Source organism: Leptonotus elevatus, chromosome 12, assembly GCF_054856555.1.
Source record: "Leptonotus elevatus isolate MCC_2025b chromosome 12, RoL_Lele_1.0, whole genome shotgun sequence".
Lineage (NCBI taxonomy): Eukaryota > Metazoa > Chordata > Actinopteri > Syngnathiformes > Syngnathidae > Leptonotus > Leptonotus elevatus.
The window spans coordinates 20,387,248-20,411,149 of NC_141250.1; the positions used below are offsets into that span (position 1 = coordinate 20,387,248).

The following is a 23,902-nucleotide window of genomic DNA, read 5'->3' on the forward strand; positions in this document are numbered from 1 at the left end:
TCATTCCCTCTATGACTTCAATGAAGATGTGGCATTCTTTTGAATATGTTGTAACATACGCAATATGCAAGCATGAAGACAAAATGGGAAGGAAAATCTTGCTGACTGAGTCATTTGGTATCTAAAGCAACACTTTTGCTTTTGAATAAAACATTCCAAATACTCTTGCATTCTCTGGGTCAAAATGACTTGCCTTTTGTTCAAGCATTGTAAATAAGACGGCTGAATTGAATTTTGGGCAGCAAATCTCTTTTGCCTTTGACGAAACAACTCATCATTCACCCTAAATTGTGGGAATACCTCAATTCACCCTCTTCACATGGTTGAAAGACTGCATTTATTTCGAGCACCTTTTGTAGCCTCGAGTATCCACATAAGCCAAGGTGCAATATTGTTCGATTTCAGTCATGAGTGGCTGTCTGTCCACGCAGATGCTTTCCTGCACTTTTGAACCTCTTGCACACACACACACACACACACACACAAGTTCGTTTCATTTGCATCATGAGATTCTTTCGACAGTCTCGGCGCTCCAGCCGGTCAGAGACGGCGCACGCCGCTGGGGAGGACGCGTCGTGTCGCGTTTGTGTGTCACTGATTAGTTCTTAAGGCGGGATTATTTTACACTGCTGCTCCAATTCCGATTCAATGTCTACATTCCGTCTATTTACGTGCACATTTTCAAGTGACACGTGTTTAATACGGCTGTGAAATGACTTGCACGCACGGACACCCCATATTTTCGCTCATAATTCGGCAAGCGTCGACACCATATTGGGTCAATTCAGAAATTAACAATAATACATGAATGGCACAAATGTGCAACGTTAGATGGGCTTGCTCTTTCACTCATTGATTTAAAGTGCAATTGAATGTCGCTTAGCAACATGGCGAAACTGATATTGCGACTGGAAGACTGTGGCCACCGAGCGGTTCAGTATAATTTCATATGGTTTGTATTTTCTGGGGGTTTTAAATCAAAAGGGTGCCAAAATATGAGTTATTTTTCAAGGAATTGAGAATTCAAATCCATTTGTTTCCCTTGTTGAAGGATTTTTTTTTTTTACTTTGTGGGATTTATTGTGTGGTTCTGCTGGTATTATGACACACGATTTACAGTATGTAGTCGGCACAGCTGTGGTGAAAACACGAGCACGATTTACAACTCCAAATCACACGGTGACAAACTGATGTGCACCAGTGGGTGGCTTTCGATTGTGTCGATGTTTGTGTTTTGTTAGTGCGGGCATCAGTGTAACTTTGCCGTCATGGCTTGTATGCAGCACTTGCATTCATCAAAAATCCAGCAGACCAGATTTATTTAGTTGAACATTTTCATTGATTTTATATGACATGACGCATCCACAGACAACTATTGATAGTGTTTTATGTAGTGTTTTATGGTTAAAAAAAAACTAAACAAATTCATAATAATAATAATAATAATAATAATAATAATGGGTGCAGCTATAAACACCTTTTCCCATTGAAATTAATATATATAAATATATATATATATATAAATATAAATATATATATATATATAAATATATATATATAAATATAAATATATATATATAAATATAAATATATATATATATATATATATAAATATAAATATATATATATATATATATATAAATATATATAAATATATATATATATATATATAAATATATATATATATATATATATATATATATATATATATATATATATATGCGCAATAGCCCTCCATAACATGGTACTTTATAAAAACATACACTACAACAAAGTGTCTTTTATTTTTTCAGTCTCCGCGCTCTAAAAACTGTAGTGTCAAATATAAACTCCGGGTTATTTATGTAACCCCCGAAAATCTATGTGATTGTTCATCTTTGCTTTATGTTTAGTCTGATATTAAACTTCAACTGGAAGTGACAATTAACAGCTTGGAGCCTCTTTTCTTGACAGTTTATCAACTATTTGACAAACCTCTGCATCTGCTTGTAGTAGGGAAGTGTGCTGTGTAAAACGAAAAGTCATCCAACTGCGAACAACTTCTTCTTCTTAAAAAAACTGGTGAGCTATGCATGAAGTATGTAGCATAAAGTTGAAATTATCTTTGAATGTGGAAATTGGTGGTATTTAACTCATTCATTGTCAGCCCAGTTAAAATCGATGTTTGACGTCAATGGCCGTCATTGGCAGTGAATGAGAAGTCATATTCAAGTTAATACACCATTTAATCACTTGGCCATTTATTGACTTTTGATTAGCACTCTTAATCCAAATAAATGTTTATTATTCAAGTTGCACCTTGTAGAATAAATCTGTTTTATGACACCCATATTGTCAATCCGAAAAAAAAAAAAACATGTACGTCTATCAACACTTGGGATTTTCAGGCGATGTGTCATATTTTTTTCGTTTTCACAACTCTATGGATTAGGCGATCTCAGACACCATCATACATTTCAAAAAGTGTGTCAAAACAAGTCGTCAACACAGCACTCAAATAGGCTCTCATACTTGCAGCTCAGGATATTTAAAATTAGTCCTGTTTTTAGTGAAATGCACTCAAAAGCTCGATAGCGGCTAATGTTATTTTACGGTGAACTTTTAGATTCATGCTGTCAGGTTTCTTGGGAGACATTTTGTGCTGACAGGCTTGCAACTTTGCCGTCAATCACAACAAGCTTTGTCATGCTGTAAACATGTTGACAAGCTGACAAAAAAGTAAAAGCAAGGTTGGAAATTCTGCTTCCGAATGTGTGTTTTGGAAGAATTGTGTTTTTTGGTCCTGTTGTGAAGCTTCCAATGTGTTTTCTAATTGGACGTGCCGTCAAATCGCAGCCTTCCGAACGTCACGATCATGAAATAAAGGTCAAATTGAAGGCGGAGGAACAGTGAAAATATCCGGATGGAAATGTAGTATAATTGGTGTTTTTTTTTTTTTGTATGAAACCGACGAGGCTCGCATGTGAAGCAAGTGGCTCTTTCTGTGTTGTCCTCTGAAACATTTATGTTGTACTCGCTTTTAATAATATATTGACATGTCCTGCTTCGTGTAGTGGAGATGAAAGTAAGTCCACTCTGTAATGGAGGTCGGCCAGTACGACAGATAGAACAAAATGAAAAATCTATCATGATTGCAGTGGCTAAAATGATCACAGTTATCACTATTGTCCTGATATGGGGAATATAATAAGTCTCCACACCCCTGTTAAAATGTCAGCGTTTTGATGAGACCTAAATAAAATGTTTGAAAAAAAATAAGCAGCTTGAGGTCATGTGGTTGCACAGGTGTGTACACCCTCTTATAATCTGGGATGTGATCACATTCAAACAACTCCAATTGAAGTTAAGTTGTTCTAGTAGGCTTTTCCTGACAATTTGTTTGCGTTAAAGCATAAGACTGAAGGGTGTGGCTGCTATTTTGAACTGTTCATAGTTTCTCCCACTTGCTCCAAAGTATGAAGCTGCCTATCGCCATTCATCACTACTGTATGCTTTTGTTTTTGTAGTGTTGTGTTAGCACCTAACATACTTTTTAGAATTATTGCCAAAAAGTTTAACCTTGTTTTCGATGGTCTGTTAACACGTGAGAAAATACGTTCAGGCTTTTGCCAGGAAACAAACAAAATAAATAATTCACGAAATACCTGCTAAAACAGCTGAAATGTATTTGGAGCACTTTAAATGGTGGCAGGTGTTGAGTTTAAATGTGATTGGTTAATTCTGAACACAGTTATAAGAGGGTGTGAGTGTTATGGTCATCAATAGTACATCGCATTAGAAATCGTAAACAGCAACACAAAATGTACTTCAAATTATTCAAATGACAGTTTTTCGCAAAGATGAGTCAATAGAATTGACATTTTGCCACCTTTTAAAATGTCATCATGGTTTATCTGTAAACACTTGCATCCCTTGCCACTATCTAATGAAATTCAATATTATAATGTAATCTAATCTATTGATCCCGTACCAGTTTCCTGGCTCGGATGTGTTTTGGCCATTTGGATACGGCTTGGAATGTGCTGCCTTTCCCCAGAATACGTTTCATTCTACTTTCTTCAAGCATAAACTTTCTTTGTGTTGGCTGATCAATATTTTTTTATAACGCGAGCACCGTGAAGCCGATATGACCGTGACAGCCTAAAATTGTTCATCAGTAAGCAGAGTCACGGTACTCTCTCTTGTCGTAATATTCTCATCAGACTTGACTGGATTGGCATTTAAGCTAAATACCACATGGAGTATGTCACTCGCTGAAATACGCTTGTAATAAAGATTTATTATTCACGAGGCAAACATTGAGATGCATCTCAGCGCACTACATTTTTTGGTGGATTAACAATTTGAAGACTCACGCCGAGACAGCATTATACTGTTGTTATACTTAATAGCCTGCTTAGGTTGGCTTGCGGTCTCGTGCTCATCCATTATGCATATGACCTGCACCCGGGCTGGATGCTGCACGGACAATGTGAGATGGTTTAAAATCGCTAATCGAGGTGGCGTGCGCATTGGATGAGACGGAGACGGAGTTGGGTTTGTCCTTGCCATCATTAAGGATTAAATTCTGTGTCTTGTGACTCAGACGAGAGACAGCGAAGGTGCTATTGTGTTGTAACTGGTTATCATTGTAATAGATTAAATTAGTGAGAAGTAGTAATTACTTCTTTACTTAACTTTTTAATGTGGTACACTCTTTTATCTTTAAATGCTTTTTAAATGTTTTAAATGTGCTATATGATATCAATTAATTCAAACCAAAAAAACGTGTAAATATGATTTTTTATATACTTTTGTCAAGTTTTTTATGCAAGCGTTTAAAGCAATGGTAGTGGCAGGTGGCAGAAGAGTATAAGAGATCAGCCAGAGCCAGGTTGCAAGAAGCTCTTTTTGACCATGTGTTTTCACAATGAATGTGAATATCGATGAAAGCTATATTCTAATGCTAATTGCTGCAAACAGATACAAATATACTTTTTTCCCCTGATGAAAAAAAGAGACTCTAATCCACATTTTTATAGCAATAGAAAACAATATTCTGTGGGCCTTGCAAAATCTCAAAATCCAGTAAAACAGCCAGGAGCAAAGGGGGTTGCTTCAGTGAAAATGACTGGAAGTGAATGAGTCAAGATACCTTGCCTTACCTAGCTAGCCAGTCATCACTTGTGGCCTGTGCGAAGAAAGTTAGCTTAGCACCTAGCATTCCCCGTTAGTTCTTGAGCATATGGGGAACATGCACGTATGGTTGGCAGCTCCTCATCCTCTGTGGTTGGATGTACTTGAAGCCATTTCCACACTGAGGCAGATGAAGTCATCATCAAGCATCGCGATTGGTGGCTAGAGTCGAAATTTAAATTTAACGCATATACCTCTTAGCCTATGCTTGAGGCGAAGTCAACCTGAAACATTTCTTGACAATAATATGTTATATGTAATCTCACTATTCTAAATATGGCATTCTGATTAATATTACATTTGTGGAATATGAGTTATACAGCAAAATCCAGCCATTTTTATCCATCTCAGGGGGCGGCCATTTTGCCACTTGCTGTCGATTGAAAATGACATCACAGTTGCTCCGGGCTCAGGCAACAACCAATCACAGCTCACCTGTTTTCTGAAGCTGAGCTGTGATTGGTTGTTACCTGAGACGTGAGCAAATGTGATGTCATTTTCACTCAACAACAAGTGGCAAAATGGCCGCCTTCTGATATTGATTAAAACTGCTGTATTTTGCTGCCTATTAACTCATAATCTACTAACTAAACTGCATAGAACATGAAATTTCATGGGGGGTTAATTTCCACTTTAAAGTGTATTAATATAAAGGCCATATATATGTTCTGTTTTGATGTTGTTGTTTTTTTTGTTTGTGTGTGTGTGTGTGAAATGAACTCTGGTTCAAATTGTTATTTTTTCCCCCCTAGCACAGCTACGCTTAAGCAATGATAGCTCTTTGTCGAATTGCCAAGTGCTGCAGTGTCCCAGACTTTGGTAGCAATTGCGCTGTCACTCCGCCTTATCTCAAGTAAAACAAAAACAAACCAAAAAAATGCACTGCTGCTGGGAGTGCCGGCGGGTGAAGCTTTTGAGGGTACGGGAAACCTTTTTCTGTTTTCCCGCATCCTTTTGTTCCTCCCAATATCCGGCACACTCGAAAAGCCCCCATGACTTTAATGAGCCTGGATGCTGTGTGCGGCGGCTGTCGGGTGACAGGAACCAAGCTCATGATAATGTGCCGGGCTCGGTGCCACCGTGTTTCCACTCTTATGGAAACCGAACCCGTTTGGATTGTTTTCTTTTATCACTCACTGGAGGTTCTTTTGTTTGTTTCAGCTCTTCCCTCGCTCATATATTATTTCTCAATATAAATGTGTCTTTATTCTTTTTTTTTTTTTTTAGTCCTTCAAATAGAATGATACAGGGCTAAGGGCCTCCCTCGCTTATTTCTTTTTCAACAACAGCTGTCCAAGAGAGGCTGCCTGGAGAAAACGATGAAATAGAATAAGAGGTCATTTGCTAGATATATATTTGGCTTTCAAGGTGAAGTGGCTTGAAAGGGAGTAGAACACCAATAGGGTAAGAGGGGCTGCTCTGGGGGTCTCTCTCAATGTTTCCATCGCCAAATGAGGAAAATGCCCTCATGTCGCAAACCCACCCCCCTCTTCAATGGTAATCAATTCAGCTTTAAAAGTGCGGCAGACTTTCTTTTGAAGACTTGCGACAATCTACCTCCGACAGTAATAAACGCGGCATATGCCTTCATGAACATTTTAAGCAAGCCAAAGTGTGAATAATGGAAGCGACATGCAGAGATCTTTGCAGCGCATTCGTTAGGTGCTGCAGATGTTCGTCGTATCAAAGTGACAGCGTCAAGACTCGTTAACATATGTCTGACACCAAATTCTATGTAAAATGATTGTAATTTATGTCACAATATTGTGTGGTCCTAAGTATATTCCATTTTGTATCCGTGGTGACAGTGCGGCACTTAAGATGGCAATTTTCTACTGCTTTGTGATCACTTTATTTATTTTTTTACAGTAGAGCCCAGTGGCTCAGTTTGCACATACAGAGTGCTTTACATTGTCTGATATTCTGCATTTAGATGTTTTTCTATATTACACTTAGTGCTGGCACTATCAAATATCTTTACAATCAATTAATCTATTGATTATTTAATCGACTAATCAGATTCATTTTAATTTTGCATTAAAGTGTGTTATAAAAGCTCCCCCCCCCCCTCCCTGGATCACTGTTTGTTAACTTGTGATTGGTGTTTATTTCATACTTTGTATAGTGGTTTAAAAAAAAAGAAGAGTGGGGTTGATGTACTATGATACCAGTTCGGTCATTGTTTTCCAAAGTAAAAACAGATGTTTGCAAATGTCTTATTTTGATAAAACACAGAAGATTAAACCGTGAACAATTACTGTTGATATGCTGAAATCTGAGGATTTGGACCATTTTAAATGAACTAATTTGCTCCCAAAAACGTATAAAATGTTGTTTTAAATATTGCCATGGTCTAAAAAACTTATTTATATGGTTTTCATGTTGTTTTTTTTGTTAGAGCATACAGAAGGCTTGAAGCAATGGTAATTATTACCAAAACAGCCAGCAGGTGGCAGCAGAGTATACGAGATCAAACCAGGGCCATGTTGAAAAAAGCCCCCCCCAGTGTTTTAAACAGATTTGTGAATAATGATTAAACTTAGCTATATTCTAATGCAAATAGCTGCAAAACGGAAACAAATAGGAATATATTTTGTTCCCGATAAAAGAAGAGACTCTAATCTTTCAGTCGGTTGGTTGCATGTTTTTTATAGCAATAGAACACAATATTCTGTGGGCCTTGCAAAATCCAGTAAACCAGCCGTGAGCGAATGGGGTTGCTGCAGTGAAAATGGCTGGGAGTGAATTAGCTAACAAATGTCTCCAAACGATTACTTGATTATTCAAATAGTTGTCAATTGATTTGGTAATTGATTACTTGTTGATTAATGGATTAATTTTGACAACTCTAATTACACTTTGTTAGCATTTGTTATTCTCAAATATCTACTGCCATTGATGGTATTTATTTTACATTTTGATCACACTGGCTGAAGCAATTAAAAATGCCCTCATGTAGAATGACAAGAGCTTCCTGATTTAAATGGCAAAATTGCAGATGTATTGCATCAGTAGGAAAAAAAAAAAAGGAGCCATGGAATGAATGAGCTGTTTGACCTTTTCGGCTCTGTCCCCGGGTAGTGGATTTGCTGCAGGGGGCCTTACTGAGCAGGAGCATGTTGAATTATCACTCCCACTATTCAAATGCTGCAAACCCAATCTCTCACATGCTCCACTCCAACCTATGATGGCATTGAATCCCATTGGGAGATGAATAACAGACAAGGCAAGGGAGTGGGAGCTTCTTTGTGAAATAAATCAGCATTTTTGTTTTGCTCCGAGCAAAAATCTCTTTAGGTCACAATGTCACTTTTTTTTATGGCAAAATCTGTTTTTCCCCTCGTTTTTCAAAGGCTGTGCCATTCTCAGGGATGATCAAGCTGAATCTCTTGACAGCTACCGGCAGCAAACATGTCAACACTTTGATGGATACTTGCCATAATGAAAGACTACTATGACTCTTAAGTCGGCTGAGCTTCTCCGGAAGCGCCCCCGTCCCTCCATCAAATCAAAGTACAACGGCGAGAAGGAGGAGAGATAAAGGCAATTTTGCCAAACGGCATCATAATCGTTTTTCTAAAGCGAAGGACATTGCGTCTTTGTTAGAGTAGCTGTCAAACACACTTCCTCCACCGTTTCAATTTTTTTTCTCTTTTCAGAGCATTTTAATCCCCCCCCCCCAAAAAAAAAAAACAGACCAAACAGTCTTCTCCTTCGGGTCACAGAGGATCAGACTGCTCTTATGCTTACATTTCCACAATCAAGCAACAGACTCTCATAATAATAACCATGGTGATTGATTGGTGATGTCACCTTGCCACGAGCACTTACAGGGCATGCCCGCTCACAATCATCCTCACGAACTCACGGTGTGCTTCAAACCATGTGACCCACTTTCACTGTTATCATCTCATACTTCATTCTTTTTTGTTTCTCCCTCCGCCGCCCTCTCCTTTAACCATCCAGAGGCCATCTTGTGCGATGTAGGGGAGTTTCACTGTCGCGATCATCAAACCTGCGTCCCCGAAGCCTGGCTCTGTGACGGCGAGCCCGACTGCCCTGATGACTCCGATGAATCTGACGCGACTTGTAAGTCAATCATTTCATCCGTCCCTCAAGCATGTCACCTTCTCACGGGACACGTCATCACGCACAGAACAAAGTTATAACTTAAAGAATGTGTTTGGTTTTTTTAAACACTCACTGTCAGCCATTGCAAGTGTCTATTGTTTATTTTCTCTTTTAGGAGAGCACACACACTAGTTGTTTTTATTTTTTAAGATCATTTTGAAGGTTCTTGTTTGTAGCGTGCAATGACGATTATAGCCTAAAGTTGATTAATCGCCAACCATATGTTTGTCTCACTGAAATCAACAGGTGGTCACTCGGCACAGAAAACTAGCAGTGTGCCTCAAGTGTGTGGAAATATTTGATTAAAGACAAAACTTCAAAAATCCTCACGGCAGCTGTCAGCAAATTGAGCAAATATCCTCCTGGAACAGAGAAACGACAGATAATATATTGTAGCAGCTTTGATAATGAAATCAACAACCTCTTTATTGTGAGAATGAACACGGAATGTTTTTGTGTGCAGCATAACAGCTAAATGTTGATGCATCATGTTTGCTTTGAACTCAGACCCAAGTTTACTTATCTCAGAAGCCTACGTGTTTTTTGCAAATTATTTGACAAATTCAGACAGTCTGCAAGGCGGTAAACAACGGGGAACATTCAGTATGTTTATGGCAGGATGAGTGTGGCAGAAGACAAATGACTCGCCTATCATCGACCGCAAAAAAAAAAGAAACATCTGAAGCCATTCAACACCGTATGGATCTGTGTCGTTATCATGGTATTTTGGTCGGATGAGATTTCATAAAGAGCACGTCATTCTCCATTTAAAGCAATAGTCCTTCCTTTGTAAATGACTGGTCTTGTACTCACCACAAAGGGTGATGCTTGACGCAGAACACAAATCAGACAACAAGAATGGAATGGAAAGACCATGAAATGCACCTTCCCACAAACAAAGCTTGTCTTCTTGTATTAATTAGCCACATGCTAAGAAGAAAGAACAAAAAAATCCTACCGGTCCTCTATTGTTGCTTTTTGTTGATTTCATTGCCAGCTTGCACTGCGATGTCACCCTGAAGTGCCAAACAACAACGATCAGGGTTAATCATCCATTTTCTATCACGCTTGTTCTCATTACTATTACGTGTGAGCTCGAGCCTATCCCGGCATAAACAAACAATCGTTCCCACTCACTTTCACATCCTTGCTAACATGCTAACCCCAATCTGTGTTAACCATTCTAAAATCTTGGCAGCCATGATTGAACTATTGCTTGGTGTGGTAGACCAAGATTGGGGCCGCTGTCCCTTTAATACTCCAATTATCCCATTTATAGACATTCTCCGATACACTAATATGGTTTGAACACAACTTCTGTCCTCAAATACGGCAAAATGGCCCACTTTTAATGGTGCCGCGTGTTCACTAAAGCATGAAAAACTGCTGCTACACACAGTCAATGTGTGGGTCTTCATTGCATGCTCGTGTTTTCTCTCCTCCTCTACCCCTGAATTGGCTCCATAAACCAAGCGTAAGCCTCTTATTTCCATTTTGCCAAGAGAAGCATATGATAAGTTTTCACTGCGGCAACACCGCTGGCTCCTAATCCATTAATGTGATCAAAATTGAGAAGCCGTGCCAGACAGACACTTATGCTGTGGTACTAAAATACTTGCTAAAGACCTGTAGAACACACTCAACCAATGGTTGGCTTTCAAACATATTTTAATGGCTGGCATATGTTTCAATTATGTTTATTTTATTGCAATATATTAAGTGTCGTAAATCCAACTCCAAATCAAAATGCAGGCATGTACTTCATTAGTCATTCTTAAGATTTATATACTTGTACATTGTTATTCAATGCTGTATGATAGATTATCAGAGGATAAACATACACGTTTTCATCAGATTCCGCCAAGGCTGTTAAAAACCTTTCTATTTTTATTATTCAGCAGCATATCTTCAGAAGTTGACCACGTAGTGTGACCATTATGAATCCGCTTGAGCAGAGAGACGTCATATAATCAAGAAGGCAGCGGCGGAAATGCTTTTTTTTTTTTACAGAAATCAAATGAAACCTCTCTGTTTATGTCAACAATATATAATTAGAGTCAGCGGCCTGTTATCGTGTTCACAGCTACTTGGACATTCTCTAATGGATTAGCACAATCGAGAGAGGCTTCTTGAGGCTGTTTATGCCTCAGTGATGTGATAATGTAACATTAGCATGAATACTTGGACCAAGGCAAAGGGCACCGCGGCGACTAATGTGCAATGATTAATCCATACTTTCCCTCAAATGCTGACTGAATTGCATACTGAAAATTATAGCATGGGATTTTCTCATTGCTGCTGTACATAGTGACAGTGCTAATCATTTTCTTTGGATGGTCCTTACGTCTCCGTATGTGCGACATACAATATCTATGTGCAGAGAGGGCACATGCTACGTTTCCACAGACTCCTGGAAGTGGTTGCGCGTGTACGGCACGGACATTCAATAAAGCCCAGCTCGGCAGGATGCCGCACTGTTGTCCTCTCACGCCACCTTAGCAACATACAAAAGAGAGTTTGCCAGACCTGAAGTCGAGCATGAGGCCAAAAATGTGACCAAAGAGAAAAAACGCTGCAGTTGGCCTGCTATGGTACGGTGCGAGTTATTTTAAACTGAAAAAGGAAAACCTTTCTGTGGGTTCATATGTCAACGTCAACGGGTAGGCTACACTCAAATGCGTTTGAATCAGAATATGGCTTGGTATAAACGCATGATAAAGATAAAGCACTAAATAACTGCACTTTATTTACCCTTTTAACATTTTGAGAAAATAAAAATTTTCACTGTTGGACAATGGTGTTTTTTTTTGGAAAAGCACAAGATGCTAATCGATTCGATCGTTATTCGCTGACATTAACACAAATGGTGAGTGGAGATTTTATGTGCGAGTCTGACCTCTACTATCTGATATGTTGTTAATAGGAATCGTTTAGAAATGATCAGTAAGATATCATCATCTACCGCTTATCCGGGGTCGGGTCGCGGGGGCAGCAGCTTTAGCAGGGAAGCCCAGACTTCTCCCTCCCCAGCCACTTCAACCAGCTCCTCCGACGGGATCCCAAGGCGTTCCCAGGCCGGCCGAGAGACAAAGGCTGGGTCACTACATAGCCGCGCACTATACAGTGGTCTAATATGTAGTGCCCTCATTCTGTTCTCCTCGTCGCATATCACGTGACCACCGTAACTGTTACGACGCACCGCCGCATAAATCTCCGACTATTTATTGTTAATGAAAAATTTTCTAACTCTACTTTGGTTCCTTTGTTGTAAATATTTTCAACTAAAACACACATGAATTATTTCTGTAGTATATATTTAATGCATCGCTTTGATTCCCACGCTAGCGCTGTCACTCTCCCCATGTTTTTTTTCATACTCGCAATGCATTGTGGTCTATATCAACCCGTTTGAGTGAACATCAATGTTCACTACTTTTCAGAGTGCATTGTGGGTCATTTTAAGTGCCCTACATTTTCGCTCTGTGGACATTTGGACGCCACTACAAAATGGTGTGCCCCCTCAGTCGGGCACTTAATAGGGAGTAGAGTGCACATTCGGACACAGCCATAGTCTCTAAAGGGACATGCTCGGAACACCTCTCCAGGGAGGCGTCCAGGAGGCATCTAAACCAGATGCCCGAGCCACCTCAACTAATTCCTCTCAATGCGGAGGAGTAGCGGCTCGACACTTGAGTCCCTCCCGGATGACGAGCTTCTCACCCTATCTCTTAAGGGAGAGCCCGGACACCCTGCGCAGGGAACTCATTTCGGGCGCTTGTATCCGGGATCTTTCGGTCATGACCCCCTTGCTCGTGGCCATAGGTGAGGGTAGGAACGTAGATCGACCGGTAAATCGAGAGCTTTGCCTTTCGACTCAGCTCCTTCTCCTCCACAACAGACCGATACAGAGTCCGCATCACTGCAGACGCTGCACCGATCCGCCTGTCGTAGAAAGATGCATAGTAGAAAGATTCATATCTTCTTTAATTGAAGTTGAGGCACTTTGCATAAAATGTTTAATGATAGATGCAATTCAAAGTTTTGGAAAACCGAGTCAATTCGCTAATCACACCTTTATTCAGTTTTCATATCCATTCTGATGGCTCACGAGGGTGCAATTCTAAAATCCTGAGTATTTCTAGCTCCAATCTACTGACCCTCGAGACATATTCCGACCAAACCTAAAAATAAATACAGCAAATGAATTTAAATATTACATGTAATGTCATGTTTGGTGTGTGGCTCATCTAGTAGTGTCCCTGTTGACTTTGTAAATGTGATTTAGTCCCAATATCTCCGTTAACCTGTTTTGACATGAGAAATATGATGCCACCTCTGTGTGGTTGCTTAGAGCTAAATCATTTAATCTCCGGAAGGCCATTAATCATCACATCGATTATTGCAGGCCCTGTTTTATTCACAACGCCAGGAGAAAGAACACCTTGCATGTTCATTCAAAAACCGTGCTCAGCTCATTAACATGGATTATGTATTGATAGAAAAGGGAATTAGATCAGCTTTACCCTGCAAACATGAGGCAGGACTGGAATGTATTCTACTTCCTGCATAGATAGGCGGTGGTATCATGGGAAAATGGGAATAAAGAGCATCTTAATGATTAAAAAAAAAAGAGAAACTGTGACTGGTTAAACTAAGAGCAACGTGTTCATCTCAATATCTTGGCTTGAACAAAGTTGTACTTTGATTTTACTGTGAATTAATTATTCCTTTGTAAGGGGCACTTTGCTTTTTCTTTTTTTTTTTATCAAATATTGCGTTCACTGCTGACCTTTATCCTTTTCGGTCACACATCACATAATCGCTTGCATCTTCAGGGCCTGCGGGCAGGAGAGAAGGCATTGTTGCCTCAGATTGGAATACCCAGTGAAAAGGAGGAGGTACCGGTTTAGCCGTTCAGGCACAGGCCTCCTGGGACTAAGTCACTGCAGTTATTCGAGGGGAGGGAAAAAGCCTCAAGGAATTTGAAAAGAAACCCCGGTAAAATGGCGATTCTCCCATTGTGTAGTTCAAACCTTTGCGATCTGTGCAGTGTCAAACCTTTGCTGTTTTCTGGGGGCAGCTGTGCATCCAGTGTGGTGATGCGAAAGCGTCAACAAGGAATTCCAAATGCCAAGGACAAACAGAACTGCTATAAGACGGGTTTGTGGAGGCAACGTAGATACAATTCAGATGAAATTTCTATGAAACCTTCAGTGTCTCTCAACCATTATTGTTTTATTTATTCTGTACGTTAGCACACAGTGTCTTATAACCTAAATCCTTCACAAATCCTCTGGGAAAGGATTTTATAGACTTTTGGCTCATGTCAGAAATGCTGCTGCGTGGAGCTTTGTCAATCTTCTGGACATTTCGACCACTAAATCCTCAAAATTGTCAATGCCAGAGGTAAAGAAAATAAAAGGGGTCAGTAACTGACTTCAAATAGATGGTCAAAGAAGCTTCACCGCTGCACCTTGGCTATTTCCAATCATCATTGATTTTCGACTCTGGTTGGGTTTCTTCCACTTACTGCCCTTCATCAAATAACAAGGTTGCGCCTTTCCAAAGAGTCAGACTGAAGAGCCTCGCATGACAGTCCGATCTTTAACTGATGGGAGACAAATGACACTTAAAGCCTTTACCACATAAAACACAGTGGACTTGGAGCAGAAGCATTCTGACGAGGAGTCGGGAACAAAAAATAGTATGGTCTGTTTAGCACTGCGATTTTGGAGCTTACAAATGTTCTACGGATTGACTTGAAGTCAGTCACAAGAAGGAGTCATGCCATCATTTATAACTAACTGGGCTATTCTGTGTTAGAAATTGGTGTTGACGTCATCCAGAGCAGTTTTTCAGGTGTGCCATTCCAACTGCAGGATGGGCATGCAGAGACCGTTCATTTAAATGCCATCCGCTTGGTCAGAGTGACATAGCCATGATGTGAGTTATCTTACCATCAAATTATTATTGTGTACCTGTGCATTCAGGCACTAGGAAATCCACCTCAGTGTGCTCTGTATAATTTTCACCTTTCAAAGCCATTTTAGAGGGTTAGCTTATAGGAAGAAAATACTATACGGCAGCAACAATATCAGCCATGTATTTCAAGCAGCCTATAAACATCCTGGCGGTTATTTTATCTAGGAACTCCTACCCTGAAAGTAATGTATCTCAAATGTGGCTCGTTGCCATGGGAATTGGCACTAGTCGGCCGGCGCTTTAGACATTAATGTAGCGTAGAACCTTGTTATTAAGCTGAAGGGCAGGGCCTTTTGTATAATGTAACATTACCTTTCCGCTGAAGTACAACCCTTCTGTTTACTCGAGAAATTTGGCAAATATGCCATCACTGCAAGCACGTCAAGGTTAGATGCTAACACATCTCATGCATTTTGTACAAATTATTCATCGAGCGTGTGAGGGTCTCTTAATATTTACTGAAAATTATTAAATTTGCATGTTTCTGCTTTTGTACAACAGTGTTTTAGTAATTGAATCATGATCTGAGTTGGGGATCTTACAGGTTGCCACGGCATCACTAAAATATTCAATTCAAATGTTAATTGCGCACCATGTCTGGCGAACCACATCTTGTGATTTGAGATCAAATGCAGCACATTGTACTTTGCTATCTACAGCATGTATTAAAACTGGTACTGTGAAATAAGCTCTTTGTTGCAACTAAGTTATTATTAAAGACGTTTTCGGGATTTGTTTCTAAATATGTTTGAAGAGAAGTGCTGAAAACATGCAAAGACTGAGAACAATTCATTAATGAATTGCTGAGAAACAGCATCTCAGTCTTTTTACCATCTCCGTTGGATTCAGTCTAGATTTTAGGGGCATGGTCAAAACCGGCATGATTCGGCCCTCTCCCACTGTATAACTACTTAAACACCTTCATTCCATTAGTGGCTATTTGGCACAAGTGCCACTTCCTCAGCGATAATAACTTGAGCCGTTTCTAGCACTATAGCTTGCAGTTAGCCATCAAGCAAAAATTCATCTTCCCTCAGTGTTACATGTTAATTGGCGCCACAATTTCTTTACCTCTCTACGTGGCAGCGGACAGTCCAGCCGCGTCAGCATGCTCGCTGGCTGGCTGGCTGCAACGTCGTGAGGAGTGGAGGAGGGAGAAAAAAAATGATCCAAGGTAATTAGTGCGTCGCACTGCTGTGGGCCGCCTCATAGTGCACCTCGGTTCAGGGAGGGACTGGCAACAAAAATGGGCCCTGGCATTTTGACTTAGACCAGCCAGCCCGCTGGTTCAGTTTGCTGTTTATATTTGTAATTGATTAATGGTGTTCTCCCTTTCTTGGGGTAAAATAGAGACAAATACTAATTAAATAGCACCATATTGATCCCAAAAGACGTCGGCCCACTGGGCATCTGCTCTGTATACCAGATGGCCAGTCCAGGCCCTGCCTCGTTCAGTCACAACGGCTCGCTGAATTTAAACACAGGCAGAGGAGGGGGGAATATTGTCCCAGCCCGGCACAAGCACAGATTGTTTGTCAGGCTTGTTAACATTACTCTTCTCTGTGGTGCAGCAAATTTACAAGACAAACAGTATTTTTTGGTCATTTTACAGAGTCCTTAAGTTCCGTAGCCTGGCAGCAGACAACAAATATAGTGTGCGTACGTTAATGCTGGCAAAACATTCATTTCCTAGACGACAGTGTGCATGCGTTTGTGTTTCTCTGATTTAAACAGCCTCTTCTGGCTCATACTTTTAGCATGATTGCGCTGTTGTCTTATAATTCAGTATGAGTGAATATGGCCACTTAACAAATGGGCCCTCAAAACCATTATCCATGTCAGTATCGAAGCACGGTGCTTTCACACATCCCACCTTGCCAGTTAAGTCTCAGTGACTCATTTTCTCCTCTCTACGCCCCTCACTGAGTCCCTATTGTTAAGGACAGCATGTGAACTAGTCAGCAGAAGAACCAACAGAAACGGCAGATTTAGAGCTGGGGTGACTTTGGAGTCATCTCCCTGATGTTCAAATTACAGAGCACACAAGTGCCAATAGAAGTGCTGCATCACTAATTCTGCTTTTACAAAGAGAATACGTAATGCTCACCGATACTTTCAGAGAGACGATAGGCCTGCAACGACGGGGGCTCGGCGATACCATCTTAAAATAATCATCTGAGTTTTGCTTGTAATCGTTTTTTGCCCCCAAACATAGGAATGATACAAATGAATGGGCAACTGTTTAGCCAAACAGTAGCAGTGCTAAAAAATAAATAAGTTGTAGCTCTAAACTCATTCCATGTAAAAAATGTCAAAGTTTTAAGGCCTTGCACTTTTGTTTGCGTTCCTTCAGCTATACTGTATAAAAAGGCTGAGCTTCTTGGAAAAGCTTCAGTGCTCTTGAACGAACATACGGTAATGCTTACAATGTCACCCAACAACACATTTTGTTTACTGCTGTCTTAAAATAATATCACTCATGAGGTTGTTACTTGGCATTTCAACAGAAGACTTTCCAGCTCTTCACTCTTGTTGAACCCTAAAATTGTGAAAATAGTGATGTTGATGATGAATACTGAAACTGTGAGATGTACGACACAAACTCAAATTATAGACCATTTAGTTACCAACAAATAAACAAAGCCACAGTTCTAAGGATTAAGAAACTCTCAAAGCACTTGAATGCCCACCCCCCCCCGACCCCCCCTTCGCATGAAGCAATTAGCAATGAATAATTGAATGTTTCTTTTTCAATAAACTTGCAAAACACTGCCAAGTGTTGAGATTACTTTCAAGGGTGCTTGATGACGTTCCCATTTCGCTTAATAGAGGTCGCCAACAACTTCAAGCAAGTTGCCCATGAAGGTCAATGAAGCTCAAAATTAAATAAAAACCACAAATGCAGACAGGAGCAATGCGATCATTAGACAATCAATTTGACCCCCGAAGGTCATCGTGTACAGTACACTGCTGTCTTGAGATACGACTTTTTCACAGAGTGCCGGTACTCAAAGTGCCCGTGGTGGCTATCACGTCTTCTAACAGACCTTGTCGTGTGCAACTGAAATGAAATGAGACTGAAAAACTTCTTGCCATGATTTTAAAATGCCTAAATTGTTGATGATGTTTGATCTGTGAGACCGCTTCCTTTAAGGATTTCTTCCCAGAAGGCTCACTGTCCTCTCTTGTGCTCTTCCACCTGTGTCTTTCCATCTCATTAACGCTGCCCGATCGCGGTCCAAATGTACCTGCAGTTTCTTTCTTCAGGTTTATTTTAATAAACTGAACATCTTGACTTAACCTGCTGCTACGTGCATTTATATCCAGCAAGCCCAATCTACCAGATTTTAATAAGACATCATTGATCCCTCCTCAGTGATCCATTACTAATCCTTAAGCGCGGCTCCTCTAGACACAGAATGAGTGCATTGAACGCATCCTTCATGATGAAGAGTAATTTTCAGGGCTACGACAATGGGAGAGTCATCATCGCCAATACGCAAATGCACACACGCATATTAACCCAAATATTAATTCATTTTACATACTGGGACTACTCTTCCACACCAGTGGCCCCATTTAAGGAGCCCCGAGTCTCCACTGTTAACAGTGTCACACCGCTTATAGTAGCAACTTCTCTCATTTGGCATATTTGTTTGACTGCCCATCCGTGAATTCTTCCGCATCACCATGAAGAAATCGTAAAATAACACTTACTGTATGTGATCACAGTAAAACTACTAAGCAACACTATGCTCTATCCTAGCCAATAATTACGGTCTTGCAATTTAATGACTTTAAAAACAAACTTCTTCACCAAGTGAAGCAACAGAAAATTCGAGAAATAAATCAGACTTCAGTATCACGAGATTATGCTTTGAGTAACACCTTTTGCAGATTTCTTTTTTTTTTAATTGCTGTAATTCCTGAACACAGCAGTTTAGTTTTTAGCATTAATTATGGTTAACCCTTTCAACTGCGATACATTTTTGGTGGGATTTGTGTCTTAGTAACAAAGACGTGTTGTGGGTGTCGACTAACTGTGGAACTCTGTAATTGTACTCTGCCACTCATTCCAAATACGAACTATTAATATTCCATGGTTCTGGACAGATCTTCACCAATCGCCCTCATTTACCATCACATCTCGTCATCCTGCTCCTCTACTTTCTGAAAATTGTTCTTCAGTGTATTTCTTGTCCATGTGGTGCATATTTGCAGTACGTTTACAACACCCTGTGGCTTTCCCTGCCGCATTGCCAGACCTTAATGTATGTGCTGTGTTTAGACGAGACGGGACCGTTTTGCTCAAATTTATCACTGTGTTATTAAAGACTTTAATAAATATTGATGTTGAACTTAAATGTTTCTCGCTCTACTCGCAAAGGCATATATTTCCTGTTTTTATTTGCCAGGGGATTGTCTAGCTTCTTAGCGAAGGTGGTGATTAAACTGCCGTTTGGAGGTTTCATCTCCGCATCTGATTAATTTATCAAAACCTAAACAGAGCCATACTCGTTTGATTTGATTTAAAATTTTGCGTGTCTCACAATTTCTATTCATATTAAATGAGCAGCAACCAAGAGCAAACAAACACTTGATCCATTTCAAACACGACTTGATCAATTCAAACATGTCTTTGGACTCGAAACAACATTTAGTCTGTCACCGAGTAGTTATTTTAAAACTCTTGCATACTGATGAGGCGCATACGCGGCTAATTATGTTTATTCTGCCTGACGGACCCGTCCAAGATTCATGTGCTCTGACGCTCTTTAATTGCCATCACCTTGCTGAACTTTATCTATGAGTTGTTCAAATTAGTTTGCGATGTTTGGAAACGTAATTACCAATAAGTGTCTGCTTCAGTAATCTTCAACTTGATCAGACAGGGGGGGGGTTGCACTACCATAAATATGCAAACCCAGATTCCCACCAAGGCTGATGAAAGAATATTCACGGCTTGTCGCTAAGATTAGAATGTGACTGTTTGGCAGAAGTACAGACTAAAGACATCCAAGACCAACATACAGGATTTACACGATTACATTTATGTCAACTATCATGTTGCATTTGCTTGAGTGGTTCAGTATCAATATGTATCTGATAGCATTACCCCCCCCCCCCCCAAAAAAAAGAACACAATTAAATGAAATGCATCATCTTCACCAGTGTGACGCTGATTATTAAATGCATTAACATCTGTGGATCGCTATAGATGTGTTTTGCTAACTTGGCCGACCAACCAATCAGAGGACAGAAAATGTTAAGGTCATCAAGGACAATTTGAAATCTGATTGGCTACAGAAAGTGCCTCATTGCTAATGTAGCAGAAGCGAAATTAGCCAGCACTATTGCTTCTGAAGGCCCTGTGCAGAATAGATTGGCATGGCAACACAGACGGAAATATGTTCGGACAAAACAAGTCATCATTCACATACAAATTCTTGAAGTAGTGCCGCCAAGAGAAATGCTACCAAATAACCAAAAGATCATGGACTGCTGGGGATAAATAAGAAACAATTTCACGGAACAAGTATTCAAATCGAGGTTGTAATTGTAGGTCAATGTTTCTGACAGTGTTTAGGCTGGCCACGGAATTACTTGCTCGAAACAACTGGAAAGTGCTTCGGCTCATCTCAAATCTCTTGAGTCATTTCCGAATGTGTTTATTGGGTTTGACGTCAGAGCTCTCGAACCTTTATGGACCTTGCTTTGGGATGATTCCTTTTTGCAATTGGCCACAGCAAAAAAAAAAAAAGGGACCAGAAAGGAAGCCTTCCAAAACTGTTATCTCAGTTGTAAGTGGTGTATTTTCCAAATGTTGACAGCAGGTTTAGTGGAAGAGATATTTGTTTCTAAATATGTTTGGAAGATTATTGCTGAAATTGTGCAAAAACCGAGAACTATGTATGACTGAATTGTGGAGCTATATTTACCGGTACTAGGACCCAGAATGCTAGCTTGCTAGCTAGCTGTTGGCTAGCACCGCTCACTGCGATAACAATGTGGGCTAAATCCCAGAGCCTGGTGGATATATTTTCTAGACACTTAGAATAGACATGACTAGTACATTCACAGAACAATATAGATATGCCTATATTTTAGTCATATGGAATTCCTGAATTACATTAATGACTACATTAGTTTGAGGAAGCATTTAAAACATTAATGGCCCATGTCACACCTCTCAAAAACGATTAGAAGTGAATTTTACTGTAGCCTACTGTACGTCTGGCTTGAATTCATCAAAGTTCAGTAGTTTGCAAGCGGGGAGAGCAACTCTGAGCAACCGTTGGGAGACCATCTGTGAACCTTTACATGACAGATCCGAGCCACTGAATATTCATTTGCCATCCTCCCTTTATCACATTAGATTAGAACCCATGTGGCGAGAGGAGAGGAGAGAGGTTGACAACGCGGTTAGCTTGTCAGGGACCTTTACAGCTCTGCGTTAAATAGCACATTTGCCAAATGGATGTGAATGTGTTGAGTGTTCTGGGACACTGTGTGCTCCCTGATGAGGGAAATCCCCTTTTGTTGAAGGGACGTCCACTTATATGTCATAAATCGAAGTGCAGCTGTTCAATTCAGAAAGGGATGACTCAGAAATTAGGTAGGAATTAGCTAACTGTAAAGCTTTCCTGTTTTGAATACAATGTATGAGTTTCACATTTTGAATTGAATTGAATACGGTAGAGCTGTCAAAATGTATCGATTAATCGATAAGTATGATCAAATTACTACAACTATTTTAATAATCGAGTAATTGATCGGAGCTGTTTTTTAAATTGGAAATTGTCCAAATCCTCTGATTTCAGCATATCAACAGCAATTGTTCACTCATTTCTGATTTCTTCATGAAAGAAGACTGATTATCTTCTGTGTTTAATCAAAATAAGACAATGACCGAACCATTAACATAGTACAAAATCAATCGGCGGAGCTCTTAAAAATAATTTTAAGATGAGAATGACGATCATCCATTCAAGGAACTGGCTTCGACAATGATTCAATGGAATTGTCCCATACTAATAAGTCTTGTAAAGTCTTTCTCATGAAAAGATGAAATCATCTTTTCATACGAACTCTCAAAGGACAAGAGCACTTCCTTTTGACCGAACTAAATACTGTGTAAAACGGTGGCACTAAAGAGACGGCCCAGCAATATTCATTAAGGACCACCGAGGTTCCCTACACATTTCCATGCAAATGCGTGGGAGGAGAAACTAGCCTGAGTTTTTATTGTGTCATTACAGAAGCTATACCAGCGTACTTGCTTTGTGTAAATCAGTACGCCGTGACAGCCCCTCACTGGAACGAGCACGTTAATTGAAACATTTTGTCCCTTCCCAAGTCCAAATGGACGCTTTGAATAAGTAATCAGCAAGACAAGATGGTCCATGCGTGCCGGAATGTGACTTCTTACGAGCCGGATGAACTTCCGGCATTTTTGCCGATTCCCATCACATGAGTGATAAATCTTTCCATTAGGCGCACGCAATGGTGCGTTGGTAATGGTGATGTTGGTGTAGTGAAGGCAGAGATGTGACACATTGGTCAGCTGTGTTTGATTTGCTCCCACATGAGTGAGGGTCACCTGTGTTCCTCATGAATCATTAAACAGCTGCTCTCTGCTGTGCGGCCGACTGGCAAAAGAATTAAATGTCCGTGTGGTTTTTTTTTGTCCTTTTTTTAAGGGACTTCATGTGTTGTTGCAAACATCTGTGCTGTGCAATGTGCAAGGCTGTGAAGTAGAAAGGTATTACGCACGCTGAGGTTACTTTGGGTCGTATAAAGATTTTTATTTTCATTGAAATTTTTCCTTTTGAAGTTATCTCAAAGGAGGATTTTTTTTTCCCTCGCATAGTAAAGAAATGCTAATCACAACTGATTGGTGACAGAGACTCTCCACACTTTGAGATATCCATCCATCCATCCATTTTCTGTACCGCTTCTCCTCACAAGGGTCGTGGGGTTGCTGGAGCCTATCCCAGCTGGCTTCGGGCAGTAGGCGGGGTACACCCTGTACTGGTTGCCAGCCAATCGCAGGGCACACAGAGACGAACAACCATACTCACAATCACACCTATGGACAATTTGGAGTGTCCAATTCACCTGCCATGCATGTTTTTGGAATGTGGGAGGAAACCGGAGTACCCGGAGAAAACCCACGCAAGCACGGGGAGAACATGCAAACTCCACCCAGGAAGGCCAAAGCCCGGACTTGATCTCACAACCTTTGCACTGGGAGGCGGTCGTGCTAACCAGTCAGCCACCGTGCCTATATATATATATATATATATATATATATATATATATAGCGTTATAGATAAAGGATGTAATTTTCACATTCCAGTAAGCGGAAGTATAACAGCAATTGCTATTTTGTTTTTCCAGGTGCCCGAGAGATTGTAATCAGATGTCCCCTCAATCACATCCAGTGCATCGGCACGAAAAAATGCATTCACTTCAACAAACTCTGCAACGGCGCAAGAGACTGTGAGGAGGACGGCTACGACGAAGGAGTCCACTGTCGAGGTAAGAACTGATGGATACATCTTCTTCATACATGAGCAGCACAAATAGTCCGATGTCAACAGTTCTTCTTCTT

The 23,902-nt window shown here is 40.3% G+C and overlaps 1 protein-coding gene across 1 annotated transcript in view; it reads left to right on the top strand.

Moving 5' to 3' along the window:
- The window catches only part of lrp1bb (low density lipoprotein receptor-related protein 1Bb), a 247,502-nt gene that overhangs the window by 52,964 nt on the left and 170,636 nt on the right, over positions 1-23,902 (top strand). Inside the window, exons 2-3 of the mRNA XM_086090410.1 lie at positions 9,142-9,264; positions 23,689-23,829. Coding sequence (XP_085946536.1) covers positions 9,142-9,264; positions 23,689-23,829 — 264 coding nt within the window. The remainder of the gene's footprint in view (positions 1-9,141; positions 9,265-23,688; positions 23,830-23,902) is intronic.